The sequence below is a fragment of the Lepidothrix coronata genome, unplaced genomic scaffold (genome assembly GCF_001604755.1).
Source record: "Lepidothrix coronata isolate B3197 unplaced genomic scaffold, Lepidothrix_coronata-1.0 Scaffold55, whole genome shotgun sequence".
Classification (NCBI taxonomy): Eukaryota; Metazoa; Chordata; class Aves; order Passeriformes; family Pipridae; genus Lepidothrix; species Lepidothrix coronata.
Window position 1 is genome coordinate 1,112,381 of NW_016690235.1, and position 16,311 is coordinate 1,128,691.

Genomic DNA, 16,311 nt, shown 5'->3' on the forward strand with positions numbered 1-16,311 from the left:
AAAGCAAGGCTAATGGAAGTGCAGCCTGGCTCCTGGGAGAGGAGCTTGCCATAAATGGGACGGATACGTGAAGAAGTGCTCTGCATCACGCGCATGAATGGAAATAACCTTGGAGAAATAGATCAATAATGGTACTGCATATTCTACCTGGTCTGCCTCTGGGTACTGCAATGCCCATCTCTCGCTGCAGGAAATGTGTGGTCAGGGTATGCTCTCCCAGAAAAGAATCTGCAGTGCGGTAAAAGCACTAGGGATCCTTTCTGCAGTGAGGATCCAAACTGCTCTAAAACAATTCAGAGATGCACAAACTGTCCTGTGCTGAGGTGCAAAAGAGATCACTGCTCAATCTGCTAAGGTAACAATCGCTGGCACACATTAACCCTGTCCAGTGCCCCACTGTGAGATGAGAGACAACACTCAAACCTTTTCCAATGTATTTCCAAGCAGAGAGACACAGGTGTCAATAGACTCCCTTCAGCATTTTAGCTTGTTGAATTTTCATAACAAAGAGAACAGGGCCAGGGAAAGAGGCTGTTCTTACCACACTTCCTTTTAAATAAGGCAGTGCTCTGTATTTCTACAGCATGCACAAGATATGAGTCCACATGCAAAGGCAGCCCAGCTGTTCCCACTCAGGATTATCACCAGTATTTAAAGTACTGCAAATTTGAGATGTAAATTTCTATCTTTTCTATAAGATACACATCAAGTTTCAGGGCTTCTTTAACAGCACTGTCTGTAACCTCACACCACCTTTTGGGCTGCTGGCTTTGAAACACTGACCGCCTTCTGCACTTCCAAGTCTCCACTGATGCCTGTGTATCAAAACATCGAAAGGCTTACAATATTACCTCCAAAAATTCCACACCCTAAATCTTTTGACTGTTATATCATATGCAGTCCTTGTTTGGAGGAGTGGTGTTTGAGTTACAAAGTTTTCTTTCTGCTACAGTACAAATTTACCTCATCTCTCCATGAATATGGTGCCCCCATAGCTTTAAAAATTCCAGTACTGGTGCAGTACAAAACAAGCCATATCTCCATCAGGTGTAAGCAGTGAGCGAAGCAGGTATTAATCCATCTCTTTATGCCAGTGGTAAAGAGACTGGCCCTTACAGGTTTTAAAACCTGGCCCTTACAGGTTTTAAAATATGCCCTAGCAGCAGATAGGATTTGAGAAATTAGCTGCCAAGTGCATTTTTATCTGAAGATCAAATCTGGACTAATCCAGCACATCCTTTTAAGATTGCTGACAATTATTTTGTGTTTTCCCTTGAGTGGAGTTGCATTTCCTTGATACGTGGGCTTTGCCAGAAGGTCCTAAAGAGTAGGTTAATATTGTTGTTGTGAGGCATTAAGAAAAGAATGCAATCTTGTCTCCATATGGGTACTAAACAGGGTGCAACTTTATTTACAGTGTAAAGTGCATCACATGGAAGTCGTTTAAAACACACAACAAGCAGTGACATAAATGACAATACAGTAAGGGGTAGGGAGGGGAAAGTATTCCAGCAAGTATCAAAACATCATCAATAACACTAATATAACAGCTTCTAGTTTCAGCTACTCTGTCCTAACACCACATCTCCTTATGAAACTTGTTGACTGGGTTGATCTCGGGACTCCATGTACTAGTCACTATTGTGAAGCTGGGGTGCTAAAAGCCATCCTGCAGCCCTAACTCTCCAACAATGTCCTGCCACCTCTAAGCTCTCTCCTCACCACTGCTGTTCTGCTCTGGAGATGACCAGGGCAGAGTCAGGGGACATACCAGAGAAACACACTGGAAAAGGGACAAAACCATGAGAATGACATATAAATAAAGATCTGCTTTTCTCACTTGTACACTCTTTCCCTTGAGAAGTCCTGTGTGGCTCACTGCAGTTTCCCTTCATTTGCTGTTAAGGCAGCAAGGAGTTTAAGGAACAAAGTGCCTACAAATGGTGGAGATTATGGGTTGAAATGCAGACATTACTTACTGAACACTAACTTCAGTTGAAGCTGTAAACATCGGTGGCTGTGGAGCTGGGAGACAGGAGATTTTTGCTACGTGCTAGCAGAGTCCATTAGAAAAAGAAGGTTGTGGGAGCTAAAACCACAACTCTTCAGCTGGTTGCAGCTCCCACTGAGAAGGAATCTACATTCACATTAATCTGATCCCCTAATGACTCCTATTCTTTCCTCTCTGTTTTTCTTTTAATTGGCTGAAAGCTCTTACTGGCTCACAAATTCACTTGTTTGTTTCTTCCCCATTTCTGGTGTTGGGCTAACAGCCATCAGTTATGTGTCAGTATTTACTAGAGCCCTGTTACTGTGAGCTCATTTTGGTGTAGTATCACTTTCCTGTATACAAGTTCATGCATAAAAGGAAGGTACATCTATAAAGGGGGGAGGAGTGGGGCAGTTGTGCGCACTCTTATTCGGGGGGGTGGTAACTAAGCAGGAATGCTACAGAAGGTGAAATTTATTTCTCCTTTTTCTTTCCCAATGCTGACTGTAAGTTACACTTTTCTATTATTACTGGGAAAAATGGAGCTTCTGATGAATGACTCTCAGGTTCTGACTCTTAACGACTTCTTTCATAGATCAGACTTTTTGCTAACTGACAACAATTACCAAACATGTGACTTTGAAAAATGCATGTGATTTCTGCCTTGTAATTCCACCACCCTACTTAATCATACGTAAATCTTAGCATCTCAGTTCAACAGAGCATGACTTAATGATGGCATTCAGGTGTGTGCTATCTTCAGATGCAATGGGATCAACAGTCTGAGAATAAGAAATCTGACAGCATGTGTGCTCTCAGTATTTCTCAGCCAGCTGAGCATTTCTGCCCATGTGTGTACTCAAGAGAGTCCTTTTCCAGTTTTCTGAGGGTTCCGCATAACAAAAATACAGCCTTTTGGCAAGGAAATAGTGAAGTTTCACCTGTAAATGCAACTGGTGCCTTCTCCCTCCATCTTAAGGGCAGTTGAACTTTGGGACCCAAACCCCAGGTATTATTAAATCATTCACCTGGCAGATAGCTGCTAGATATGTACTTCATTTGCACAGGAAAGGGATGGTGGTTACAAGCCAGTGGTGAATCCCATGGCAAATAGAAAGTGCAAGTTTCAGTGGTCCACCTGCTTCCCACTGCTGGATCCTAGATTTTCCAGCTTTAGAGCTACACCTGAACTGCCTGTAGGCCAAAAAGCTTCAAAGGCTCTTGTTGGCTAGGCTTGGTCCATCTTTCGCTGAATGACATGATATTGTCTTGTCTCTTTTACATTTTTACCAAGACATCTCAGGTAAAATTCATGCCGATGCCTCCCATTAAATAACTCTCCAACTAAGTTGATGTCACACAAAATACTTTACAGAATCTTCTTCTTATGCTCACCAGAAACTGTGGTTACAATATAGACTTTATCACATGTAGTTATAATTTATATCAACTTAACTTCAGAAACAGGCCCAATGCACAGTTTGGTGGCTCAGTTAGCCCTGTGTAACACTTCTTTACTGTTGAGTTGCTGGACAGTAGTATGCTTTGGCAGCTGGTAAACAGAATTGCCACATTTCGTTTAATCATAGTTGGCAGTATAAGACAGTTTAATTAGCTCACTGTATGTAAGAAATGGGAGGGACTTCACTTTACACAACCCTTCAGTGGACTGTAGGAATCTTTACATTTGTATGTGTATGTGTGTATGATGTCTGTGTAGCAGCATATATTTGATAATACTTTTGTAAATGAAAAATACAGAGGAGTTCTTTAAAAATTCAAAGGTATTGTAAAAACGTATCACAAAATAAAATACAAAACAAGGGAGCTGGGGGTGGGGAAGGGAAGCAATGGACTTGATTTACAATGCATTAGATTCCAATGGTGCCTAGCCTGAAGAAAGATATCTGAATGTAGAACTGCTGCTCTGATGTTAAAAGGGATAGAATCCAGCCTTCCGTTTCCTGCATCAAAAAACCCAAACAAAATAAAATCAGTGCTGTACTGAACATACCAAACAAGATGATCAGTGAGGCACAAGAGGATGGTGTCTTAACTTATATCGGGGATTAGAGTGTCACAGTTTAATATGGCATATTGATAGGGGAAGAGACTGGGCATGGGAAACAGAGATATCTGACATTTAATTTAAGTCATGGCTCATCACAGGGTGGTTTAGAGCTAATCTTGTCCTGGATGCTGATAAAAGCTTTTAGCCCTTTTAGCTTTCCCTTACAAATCATACCTTGTTAACTTGCAACAGCAAATCTTTGCTCTCATGGCATTTACTCCTGTTCTGCCTGTATGGTTTTTGAGTCCTCAAAATGGTATCATACCCCATGAAGAACCACAAGCAGATGAGGCCAAAGTTTAACAAATTATGAAACAGATCTCAGTGCTTGTTTCTGTCCTAATTCCCTTCACTCACCTAGCTCTGTTTGGGAAACTTCCTCTCAGACAGTTCCTGAAGGGACAAGCTGCTAGACCGCAAACCTGCAGGATTAATGACCCTTCTTCTCTCAGACTTCACAATACTGCACACAGCTATGGACTTGGACAAAAAACCCCAGCAAAATGACAAAACAAGAAGAGTCCAGTCTGGTAATAGCCTGAAACTTTGCTTTGCCTCAGAAATAAAATCCATTATTTTCGGCTGTTATATCCACTGGATATGGGCTTCTCTGCTTCATGTCCTAAATGGAAATACTATTAAACTTCAGATGTGTACCTTTTAGTCTAAAGCTGGATACTATTTGTTGGCAATACATTTAAGTTGCTTCACTAAGGCATATATAATCACAGCTGACAAATGAAAACTATTCATTTTGGACAATACAGTTTCTCAAGCAAGCATCTTTTCTACAGCTTTAAGATAAATTGCATATCAGAGAGATAGGGAGGAACATCTGTCACTATCTGTCCAGAAAGAAGACTAGAAAAATATTACAATGTCACAGGCTTCGTCTGTCTCCTGGAGCAAAATATTAATATTCATCTGGTTCTTATTTAGCTCTCCAGAATAATGGCCAATGTGTTCAGCAGCAGCCTGTGTGAGTCGAAGTATAAGCATTTTTGCTTGCACATGTTTCATGGCCTTAGCGCTGCCAGGTGATTAGAACTGGGACTTGCCTCAGGGGCACAGAGCTGTACTCTTTAGATGATTACATCACTAAACACTGGGTATAAGAAGACCTACTATTTATAACATCTGTTTGCATGACCCTAGTCCTAAACACGAACCCAGCTGAGGCACATACAGCTCAAAATGAACATTAGTAAACAGTAGGCCACCAAAATTTCCTGAAGAACATTCTGTATTACATTTCAAAAACCCACTTACATTTACACTATGAAAAATCAGTCTCAACATTGCAGGTGTGCCTGTCTGCTTACAAGTAAACCTTTCTGGAAGGTTGGCAATTATTTTGCAGAGTACTTTCTAAGGTCTTTCCAGACTGCCCATAAATCATGAGCCATCTAAAGGTCACTGATTCGCAGGATCTAGAGATGCTCAACATTAATAGCACATTCTTCATACTTAGAGTTCAGTAGGGTGTGATTCAGCCTACCTATGGGATAGTGCTCAGCAACACTTACCTAGAGCAGTCATGTCCAGTCCACGATGGGGGACAATAGCACCGATTTGGTCGTATGCACTTCCCACCATTTAAGCAAGGCAACTGGCAAACAGCTGCATACAAATACACACACACAAAGTTGCATTAATGAGCACACCCACAGCAAGCTGATTAAGGAACAGCGCACTGAAAATCTATCTGACATTATTCTGTTAAGAACGGACTGCTCTCAAAACTGCAACATTAAACATCAGCTGTCAGTCTGTTGTGAAAGATGTTTTGCTCTGGAAAGGGCAGCCTTAGAAGCACACCTCTGCTGAATGTGATTTCACTACTTCCACTGCTTTTGCTATCTGCTGGAGTGTATGACTTGGATGAAACAGACAGTGTATAATTTTACATTGGCTTAAAAATTATGTTATTTTTGCCGCAAATTAAAGCAAAAAAAAAAGAATGCAAGTGGAAGCAGGAGGAGGGACTACAAGAGTCTGAAGATGAACAGGAGAATTTCTAGGAATAAAATGTTTTTTTGAAAGGAATGTGACAGCTAAACAGCAGCCAGGGCAAGTAGATACTAGACATGGTAAAAAAGTATAGAAATAGACAGAATAAGCAGAAGAAGCCAAAAGTCAGAAACTCTTTTGCAGATCACAGCACACAAGGAGTAAGACTTCACAAAATGGCACCTGCATGGAGACAAGGAAAGGAAGCAGAGAATGACAGTAAGTTCCTGAAAAACACTGGATAGCCCGAAGAGGTGAGATTAGGTATTGCAAGGCACTTGAATTAGAGACCAAACACTAGTCTGCCCTACAGGTCGTGCTGACCCAGCAGTGAAATGTCTGCACATGCTTTTGTGTGACAGTCAAACCCAAGGATACCAAGTAACCAAACAAAAGTCAAACCTTCAAGTCTTCCTATCAATTTTGAGACTGAAAGATAAAGAAGCACACAGTTTACAGAACAGATTTGGAGACTCACTTAATGAGGTCCTTCAAATGCAGACATTTATCTTGCAGAAAAACAGAAAGAATTTTAAGCCAATAATGGCATATGTAGAGGACAATCCTAAAGATACCAGTGAGGACAAACGTAGGGTAATATTTTTGCAAGGAATATGCATCAGAAAACACTGATTAATACGGAATTACAGGAAATGGAAATGAGTAATCACAGGAATGCAAAAGGAGATAGAAATACAATACTCTGGGCCAAACAAGAACAGTGGTAGGAGGTTATAGAGATAGATCATGCCTATGCAGTTAAGTGCACCAAGCAGGTCATGTTGAAAATTACTTCTGATTCTGGAATGAAGCATATGAGTGAAACATCTTTAGCTCTCACTTTATGCACATAATTATTCCTGTGAGACCATCAGTTAATCAAAATATTTCTCTGTTATGGCAAAATGTCAATACCAGTAGCTAAACCACGAATTGATTTAAAAATGTCATAAGCAGTGGTTATGAGCTTTTATGAATGGGCCTTGACGCAGATGCAGTTGTTCATTACAATTTTTCCTTCAGCTGCTGAAAAACAAGTCAAGCCTGAAGAGATCTGAATTGCTGACCCAAAAGCTAAGAAGCCATCTATCCTCCTTAAGCACCTATTATAGCTGCAAAGCTTGTGAAATATGAGAGGAAATGATGCATTATGTTCTAGGAAAGAGTCCCTTCAAAAGACAGTAGTTCAGAGTTAAAATGTTCACTTTGGAACTTTAATTTGCTGAAGGATAGTTGTATTTGCAGTGCATCACACAGCTTATCCACCAGACTCACTATTCTTACCCGTTAAACAAATAATACAAACATTCATTAACAGGCATTAATTCCTCCTCCAGCTCACCCTATCAGCCACTTCAAAGTCTTGTAGGAAAGCAAAACTAGGCTTTCATGTTAAGTCTCTGCTAAAAATCAGTTAAAGTGCACCTGGACAATAAAAATACAGTGAAGAAAATGTAAAATAATTTTTTGAGAAGAGCTAATATTTACTGGTGTTTGAGATTTAATAACGATTGAAAGACATTTCAGTGATCACTCAGTTGCTGAATTTTATGTCTGTTTTCACAGGCACAAGTGTTTCAAAAACTGACACTTGTTCAGTCTTGATATGGAACCACATATTCCAAACTTGAGTTCAAATATTATCCATAATTGCAGTCAGCCTCATCTCACACAAGCTGACTTGCTAGGGCACAAATCTGGACCCTAGAATCACTCCTCTCGCTACCCTTCACTATTTCTGTGTGTTCCATGCCCTTCAGACTTGGTTTAGGTGCAAGGAAGATCTTTAGTAAAATGCAGCACATGTTAAATTTGTTCAGAGAACTTAGATGATACCTAAAGTAAAGTACCCAGATACCAAGTGCCCATTAAACTCAACCACCCTCAAATCCTTGCTTTGCTGTGCTCTATTCCCTGCATCAGTACTCAGGCAATAAGTGGGAATCCACCAAACCAGACAGCTATGTGGTGAAAAACCTGTGTAGTACCTGCAGCTTGTCTGTGAGTTTAATGGTGACCTGCATGTACTGAAGATGAAAATGAAATTCAAATACATTTTGGAATGGACAGTCTAGTTTTATTCTTTTTCTTGGAAATCCTCTGCTGTCTGCACTGCTTGTGAATGCTATCTGTCCTTTTTGGAAGCAAGATTTTCTGGGCATTTTAAAGAATCATCAGGGACTTCCTAGAAAGTAGTTTACAGCTGGGGACAGCAAATCATCCAGGAATGTTATTGCAGGACTGGGTTTTCCTGTGAGAAGCTTGGGAGTTCTGTAAGTCCTTAGTGAACTGTGCTAATTATTGCTAGTAGAGTCATAAAAAGCAAAAAAAAAACCACGGTAAAAAGTTTTACCCATATGGCAGCGTGATCCAGTCCATCCAAGGGGGCAGTCACACTGGTAAGGGGCCACACAGCGACCTCCATTGAGACATGGCAGAATACATATTGCTAAGGAGAAGAGGCAGAATTATCTCCCATGAAAATAAAGAACAAAGTGTTCGAGAAAACAACTTATGTTTAATTAGAGACTGTACTACCCCTCAAAGTGTTTGCATGCAGTATCAGTAGAGTTGAGCAGATCTACCCACAAGGCAGAAGTAAATATGTCTGGCATGGCAACCAGATATGAGAAAGAGTAATGACAAAGAAATGGACAGAATGGGGAAATTGCTAGAGTCCTTCAGATGCTTGTAGGCTCTGTGTTCACAGGAAATGAGCCAGGGCTGTTTGCTTGTTTCTCACTTGTAATATCCATAGACATTGCCCACTTCTGTGATGGTGGCTAACAAAATCGGTTCATGCATGGATTCTCTGGGCTCCCACAATGTAATATCCAAAACAAGTTAATCTATGCCTTGCCCACAGGAAAGCACTTGGTCTGGGCCAGTGAAAATGTGCTGCGACAGGTGACACCACAAGATCCGCAGGGAAAGATGGCTTTGACATAAGGCATTTTGGGTGAAACAGGCTACAGCTGGAAGCTCCGGGAAAAAAACAAAGTATACACCAAGCAGCTGATGGCCTCTGGACTGAGCACCAATCAAGCTATGCTGCTCCTGTGAGCACATCTGCAAAACTGTTCAATGTGTTTATGATTTAAGTACCTTCACAAAACTATCATCTCCAATACCCTAAATGAATGAAGTACTTGTGTGAAAATGCTCTACTGAGAGCAAGAGTTGAGCTGGGTCTCAAATTTGGATCCTTGAGTGGCACTTTCAGTAGAGTTTTATACTGGGAGGGTGGGTGGGAGCTGCAGAGCACTGATGCAGAGTTCTTCCTCTTCTGCTGCACAGCAGAGGGCCAGCTGAGTAGATGCAGTCAGCCTGGACAAGAAAATAATAGCGAACTCCCATGGAGCTCACAGGACTAACCTGTATCACCGAGACATACTTGTATGAGTTATTAAACTAGTAGTGCTCTGTGTATTTTTTTAGAGTGGTCAGGACTCTCTCAGGAAGATTAATCTATCTTGTTTTCTGTGAAATTTACTGTGAACTACAAGATGACTGAATTCTGTCAGAACTCACTGTGGCCTTATCCTGAGAGATCAGTGCTCAAAATCCCTTTGACTTCCAGAACTCAACACCAAAGACTAAACCTATCTTATCTGTTCACTGGTGCACCTTGCTTGACAAGCAATGCTGCAAAATTGAGGTGGCACTAACCAGTTGTAGGAATTCTTTTCCCTTCTCTTAATTGCCCATGCCAAAGTAAAAAAATAGAAGAGAGCTAGCGCCTGTATCTGCATGAAGTGTGATCTTGGTTAGTCAGCTGTCAAGGTCTGAGTTGGGACAACAGATCAAAATGACTGGGACAAAAAAATTTGCCCTCTAGTCCTGGAGAATGCTTCAAGTATCACTACTGATGGTAAGCTAATAAACTCAATTGTGGGATACCAAACACAGTTTTGTCAGACACAAGTCTCAATCCTCCTCTGCTGAAACTGAAACATGCAGGGCTGAGCTTGCATGTGTGGCTATGGTGATACTGACAGACAACACAGGCACAGAAAAAGAGGGGCTGTGTGAATGCACCACATAGCTGGAGTTTCTGTAACTGTAGAAAGACAAAACCTGTATCATATCATACCTGTATTTTGTGCCATGTGGAACTGACACTGCACAGAGAAGACTTGAAAACTTCAGAGGCTGATTCAGAGGACCATTTTAAGATGTGATACATCTTAAATACTTGAACCACATTCTTCTCCAAGAACTACATGAGAATCTGCACATGTTTTTGTAGGTCTCCATGTATACTCAGAGTCAGGGACAGTGACACCACCCCTGCTGCAGATGTTCTTAGATATGCTAAAGCTTTATGTCACGGTCATACCAAATACTACACACAGTAAGGGTACTTTCCCTTTTTATCCACAGAGACCTATACCTTACTATATGTACAGCAATAAGACTTCTCATGCAGCAGCTATGCCAACATGAAAGGGCTAAACCTCCCAAATTCCTTGTGCTAAGACCACCATGAAGAAAATGGGAAACATGGCTCAAACTGGTATTCCCAATGTCACCCAGGGAATCTTTGACAGAGCTAAGTCAGATTTTACTCTTTTAGCCAGAACAGATCCACTTCTCTGACCATGACATGAAAAGCCAGCCCAGAATTTGTGGGGTACAGGTACGCAGACCAGGAAGGACAGTGTGGAAAAGGGGACATGTTGCATTATTTGAACATTAATGATCAGATTCATAATCATAGACTGATAGAAAAGGAAGCCAAGAGAGTAATGCAGCCATCAGTAGAACACTCATATCTCTTTCATTCTTGTCCCTGTTCCCCAAAACTATCATGTATTGCTACTAAAAACAGACTTTGGAAAACTGAAGCAATCTGTTCTTCAACCATAGTGAAAGAGTACCCACAAACAAAATCACATCAATTAAAAAAGTGCTTATTTTGGTTTGGAGATGTCAGGGGATAGAAGCAAGCCACCAGTTTCTTTCATTTGTCAAGGAGAATATAGTAATGATTTTTCTGGTTTTGGCTCTTATGCCTTTATTTTTTCCAGCTGGTTCACTGCACTGAATTCACTTGTCTTACCTACAACATCCTTAAAATTACACTTAGGGATGATATACGTACGCTCTTCACAGAGACGACCCATCCAGCCATCTGGGCACGAGCAAGCGTTTGGTCGCTCACAGACGCCACCATTCTGACACGGGAACCGGCAGACAGCTTAAAACAATACAATTTCATCACAAACTCAACACGGTGAATTAGAAGCTTAGTCATTCAGCATCTTGCACAGATCTTTGCAGTTGTAAAGCTTAGAGCAGAACAAACAAGCGCATTTGCACTTCCCAAAGAAGCATTATTTGATTTTCATTTCAAGGGCTACTTCTGTCTCTGTGTGTCTGATTAGGTACTGTAAGCCAGAGTGTGGGAACCACTAAGACAATCAAAAATTGTCCAAGACAAGAATGCAAACATAGATGTTTTTAGCAAAATTGGGTGAATTACTTAGACAATGTTTCAAGGCTGATGCTATGCTTTATCTGCTTTCCCCACTAATCTTTGTAAAACAAGAAAAATATCCTATCTCATAGAAAACTATTACCCTCCTCTCCCCTCCCCCCATGCCTTCTAATTTAACTCTAGAATAGAATCACGCTTTCTTCTGACTTTGGTATGAAACACCAAGATAACGCTGTCTGGCATAATATAAGGCTTGTTGAAAGTAAAATTAAACACTGTAGCAGAACAAGCAATTTTTATTGCACTATCATCCAGCATAATGAGAAGTGACCAAAACGGGTGCAGCAGTGGCACAGTAAGTGTTTAATGCTGGAACCCGAAGTGTGACTGCTTGGCTTGCATACCTATTAATAAGCACATGATCATAAAAGTGAGGAATCTGGGGTGGACTCCATCATGATAGCCTAGTATGTTGCCTGGATGGAACAGACTTAGGACTTCATCATTTTTTCTATAACATTTCACCCTATCTTGGCTCACATATCCAGGGAAACCAGGACTACTTTACAAAATCAGGTGACAAGCTATGTACAAACATGTTAGACATAAAGATCATTAAAGGAAGTACAATCCTTTATGTGCTGGTGTACATACTATGAAGATCAAAAACTGTGGCTTCAAGATGATGCTGCAGAACAAATAAGTAATCAGACTGACATCTAATTAGTGGTAGTTATGAGCACAGAGTAATCTCAGGAAACTCAATCTGAACTGCTAATTGCATCATATCTTTAATTAGTTACTAGGTGAGCAAAATATGCATTTAGGCTTTGAGTGTTTCAGATCACGTTCAATATTAGTATTAAATATAGACAGTGGATTAGCACACTGAAACACTGTTCAGACCTGAAATTCACACTGGAAAGAATGCAAATCTTCCCCTCATAGAGCCAAACTTGAGTCACTCTTGGACCTAAGCCATGCCAAGCTACAAGCTACATCTTGGATTCTGTTGAAATGAGGCCAAAGCTCTGCCATTTTACTTTTCAATCTCAAGAGCCTTCCCATCAAGTGTCAGCTGATAATGAGAATGGGAAGAGACCTTGGGCTCTGGCAGGTTAGCAGAAGTTGCAATATCTTAACGGCGATTTTGAAAATTTTTGTTGTAAAAATATCTATTACTACACAGACAGCTTGTCGCTGGGTGTTGACTAAAGCAGAATAACGTGCCAAACAGATTTCTTTTGTGCAATGAAACACCACCTAAAGCTTTGTGTGATCCACACCACTTAAACAATATCCCATGAATGTATAAAGGGTTATGAGATAAAAGATTTGTGTAGAAATGATATCCCACAATAAATTCAAAGCCCAGGAAAAATGGTCTCTAAAATGTATTTTCTCTCTCTGTCAAGGGAGAAGATGCAAATATTCCAAGAGTTACAGAAACTGCTGTACAGAAATTTTTATGAATTACAGAAACTCCATGCCACTGCGCAATCCAGGATCTCAGGCAGAGACAGGCTATTCCTGGATTTCTGCTGAGGTCCTGGTTGTGAAACTGAATGAGACAGTATCATCCCTAGGTGTGCACTTGTTATACACCAATTAAGGCAAGCAGAGACTATTTGTCTGGACTATTTGTCTGTAGCTGTGGGGATTATTCTTAACTCGACAGACAAGACTAGAGAAAGGCACAGGACTGGAAGTTACGCTGGGATCTCATTATCTTTTTTTTGGCTATTGTAAAAGCAAGCAAGGCAAATGCAGTCCTGATGTGCTGTGGAGAGAATAGGAACCATGAATTGTGACTTCAGCTACGGGTAGTAGATCTCACATCCATGGTATCAATCTTTTGAGATCTTGTAAGTCCATGCCTGTGAGTTATCTTCACAGGACACAGAAGCATTGCACTGCTGCAAGACAAACATGGGTAAGAATGGGGAAAAAAGTTCTCTTATCTGTTCTCAGCTTTGCCAAAAAGATTCCCTGTGGCTGCAAGTGAACAATTTCCTCCAGGCCTCAGCTTCCCTCTCATAATGCTCTTGTTTGCTGATGGGGTATGAACTTTTTGGTTGGCAGCTCCACACTGACCACTCCCGGTCAGCAAGATGTTTGCAGAGGGCAAACAGACAAAGACAGATTCTAGAGGACTTCAGAAAGAAAAAACTGGAGTCAGGTAAGCTGTGTGCATCTGTGCAGCCTGCTGAGTCCTGCAGGTATTTACAATCAGGAGATCCAGGCTAATACTTCCACCCCTGAAACTCAGATCAGAATCTGGCCTGCAACCTCTAACCAGTGGTGATTCAGGCAAGTGCAGCTGTGGTGAGAGCCTTTCCTAAGAAGTTAACGAAGTCTGCTTTTAATTATAATATTTACGTTAACTAACCTGTTCAACCAGGACAGAACATTCCAAGCAGGCTTAGGACACATTAATAATCAACTCATACAGCCATAAACAAGAAATGCAGCATGAGTCATTACAAAGAGCGCTTTCATGTTGCTTCTGATGTAGACCACAAAGGCTTGGGTCCTGTAGGACTTTTGTTAGGCAAATCACTCACATGAACTAAAAAGCAGCTGAAAGATTATTTTGCCATGTATCATGAAAATGCAGGACAGTCCTCTCAGAAACACTTTTAGTTCTTTTTAGTTCCCCCTTTGGTTCTTTTTAGTTCCCCTTTCAGGTGAAAAGAGGGGGCAAATTGTTATTCCCCTCCCTTAATACACAGGTTATTCTGCTTTGTTTTCCACCCTCATCTTCTATCCACCTCATCACTTTGTTTTTTTGAAATAATTTTCCCTAATACATATTTCTCTGAACAGCCCAAGTAGACTTCACACTACTGCAAACAGGACAATGCTTTGCAGATCAGCCCTTCCTGGTTGTTGATACCCACTGTCAAGAACCTCTCTTAGCACAAAATTACATTCCTTGGCATAACGTAGGTGGGTTCTGTGTAACTAATAAATATTAAATAAAAACAAAAAGTAATGCTGGCGATAATAAAGGGGCAGTTGAAGAATTTGAAGTGCCACAATCTTAAAGAGATAATATCCAAATAATTTTGCTAGTGAATTCTATCTTAGGCAGAGTAGCTATTATGCAGAGATCCCTTGAATTCTGTAGCCATCACAGTTTAGAAAGAAATGAAGACATACTTTTCAAACTTTACAAACTTTTCAAAAATGGCCTGGTGCTTTGAGAATGTAAATTTCTAACAGGACTTTTGGATACCTCATGACATCTGAAATAACTCTAGTGCTTTTACTGTAGATCTTCTCTACTTGGCTACTCAGTGGGTGATTCTTAATGGCAATGGCAAGCCCTGTTTACAAAAACAAGAGAAAACAGTTTTCCAGGAGCAGCTTCTCGATTCCTGAAATGTTCAGGAGTTACAAGCCCACTTCTTTGGCTCTGGGTCTCCTCAAAATGGCCAACTGATCAGTGATTTTTAGACATAATCAGATACAGAATTTTAACAGAGTGCCTGCTTTCATAGAGTAGGGCAACTCAATTAGCTTAGGTCTTAGCATTCATAACATTTTGCTGTCAGAATTTGTACCAAAAAAAAGAAACTGATGAGGGGTTCTTGATTAGTCAGGCTTAGCACAGTATAGAATCCTCCACCTCCAAAGGGCTTCTGACCTAAACAGAAAATCACTGAGGGAGGAAGAATTGTTGCTTCTATTTTGACATGGGGAGCTGAGACTTGCAGGAGGAGATACAAAACTGACAACTCGGATAATGGCTCCACTGTTCCCAGGTGAGGGTTCTGGAACCTTTTCTCTTCTGTGTGAGTTCTCAAGCCTAGAGAATGGGGCTTCTTGTGACTGGCTACTGATGTGTCCTAAGGTTTTTTGCTTTCTAAACAAAATACCTAAAGGTCAGTTTGTCATATGGTGGCTGTTCCCCAATAAGACTCCATGGTGGAGCTAACTCATCAGCAGAAGGCTAGTCAAGCTTCTGATTTGGATATGGTAGATGGCAATATCTCTTCCACCAATTCCCTATAAGCCCGGAACCCTTTTGCTACACCTTCTCCATGGTTTTAAGTTAGTATTTGAATACGCTTATATCTATTTTTAAGTGTTGCGTTTATTGTCTCATATGTTTTGTGTTTGTTTCCCCCATTTTCTGTTCAAAACTTTTTATTTATTTGAATCTTCTGTACTGAAGAGTTAATTCTGTAACTTAAACAAGTGAATGTTTTAGCTCAATAGACCAAAAGATTACATATACCTGCTGGTATGTCAAGGGTAGACAGGCTAGACATTGGTTTTGGTAATCCATGGTTAAACTCATGGATTTTCTATCAGTACTTAGTGTGTATTATTTAGTGAGCTGTATCAATCTGTCTTTGTTTTATTGCAAATCAATTTTTAGAGCTGTCACACTTTAAACATAGTGAGGGACTAAGCACCCAGTTGTTCTATTTTGTTTTCTGCAGTGCTTGATTTTTGACTGTGGAAAAACTGACTGGCAGCGCTTATCTGAAACAGCTCAGCTTGTCAAAAAGATGGCTGGTTCTGTCATTTTCTTACAAACAATGACAGTATAAAAGATCCTCCCTCTGTGATACAACACTGTAGTGAAAGAAACTAAAAGATTACCATGGACTAAGAGCAAAACTGTAGAAGCCCTCTCTCACTTGGAAATAAAGCAACAACCTGGACTTTAAATGCCCTGAGTGAAACTATGACTGCACTGAAACTAGCAAAAATTTCAATCTAATTTTTATTGCAGCTAAGCTCTGTGCTTACAGAAAGTTAAAATATGCTTCTATTCATTAAAAAAGT

The 16,311-nt window shown here is 40.5% G+C and overlaps 1 protein-coding gene and 1 long non-coding RNA gene across 2 annotated transcripts in view; one reads left to right on the top strand and one right to left on the bottom strand.

The window, feature by feature from the left end:
* Positions 1–1,386: 1,386 nt before the first annotated feature.
* The window catches only part of SVEP1 (sushi, von Willebrand factor type A, EGF and pentraxin domain containing 1), a 123,153-nt gene continuing 108,228 nt past the window's right edge, over positions 1,387–16,311 (bottom strand). The window contains exons 47-50 of the mRNA XM_017816355.1: positions 11,176–11,271; positions 8,425–8,520; positions 5,588–5,681; positions 1,387–3,954 (exon numbers count right to left, since the gene is read on the bottom strand). Of these exons, the coding sequence (XP_017671844.1) occupies positions 3,924–3,954; positions 5,588–5,681; positions 8,425–8,520; positions 11,176–11,271 (317 nt within the window). The 3' untranslated portion in view covers positions 1,387–3,923. The remainder of the gene's footprint in view (positions 3,955–5,587; positions 5,682–8,424; positions 8,521–11,175; positions 11,272–16,311) is intronic.
* On the top strand, positions 13,348–16,172 carry LOC108498126. Its single transcript, XR_001875075.1, has 3 exons — positions 13,348–13,444; positions 13,594–13,690; positions 15,963–16,172. It is a non-coding gene; the product is annotated as an uncharacterized LOC108498126 (long non-coding RNA).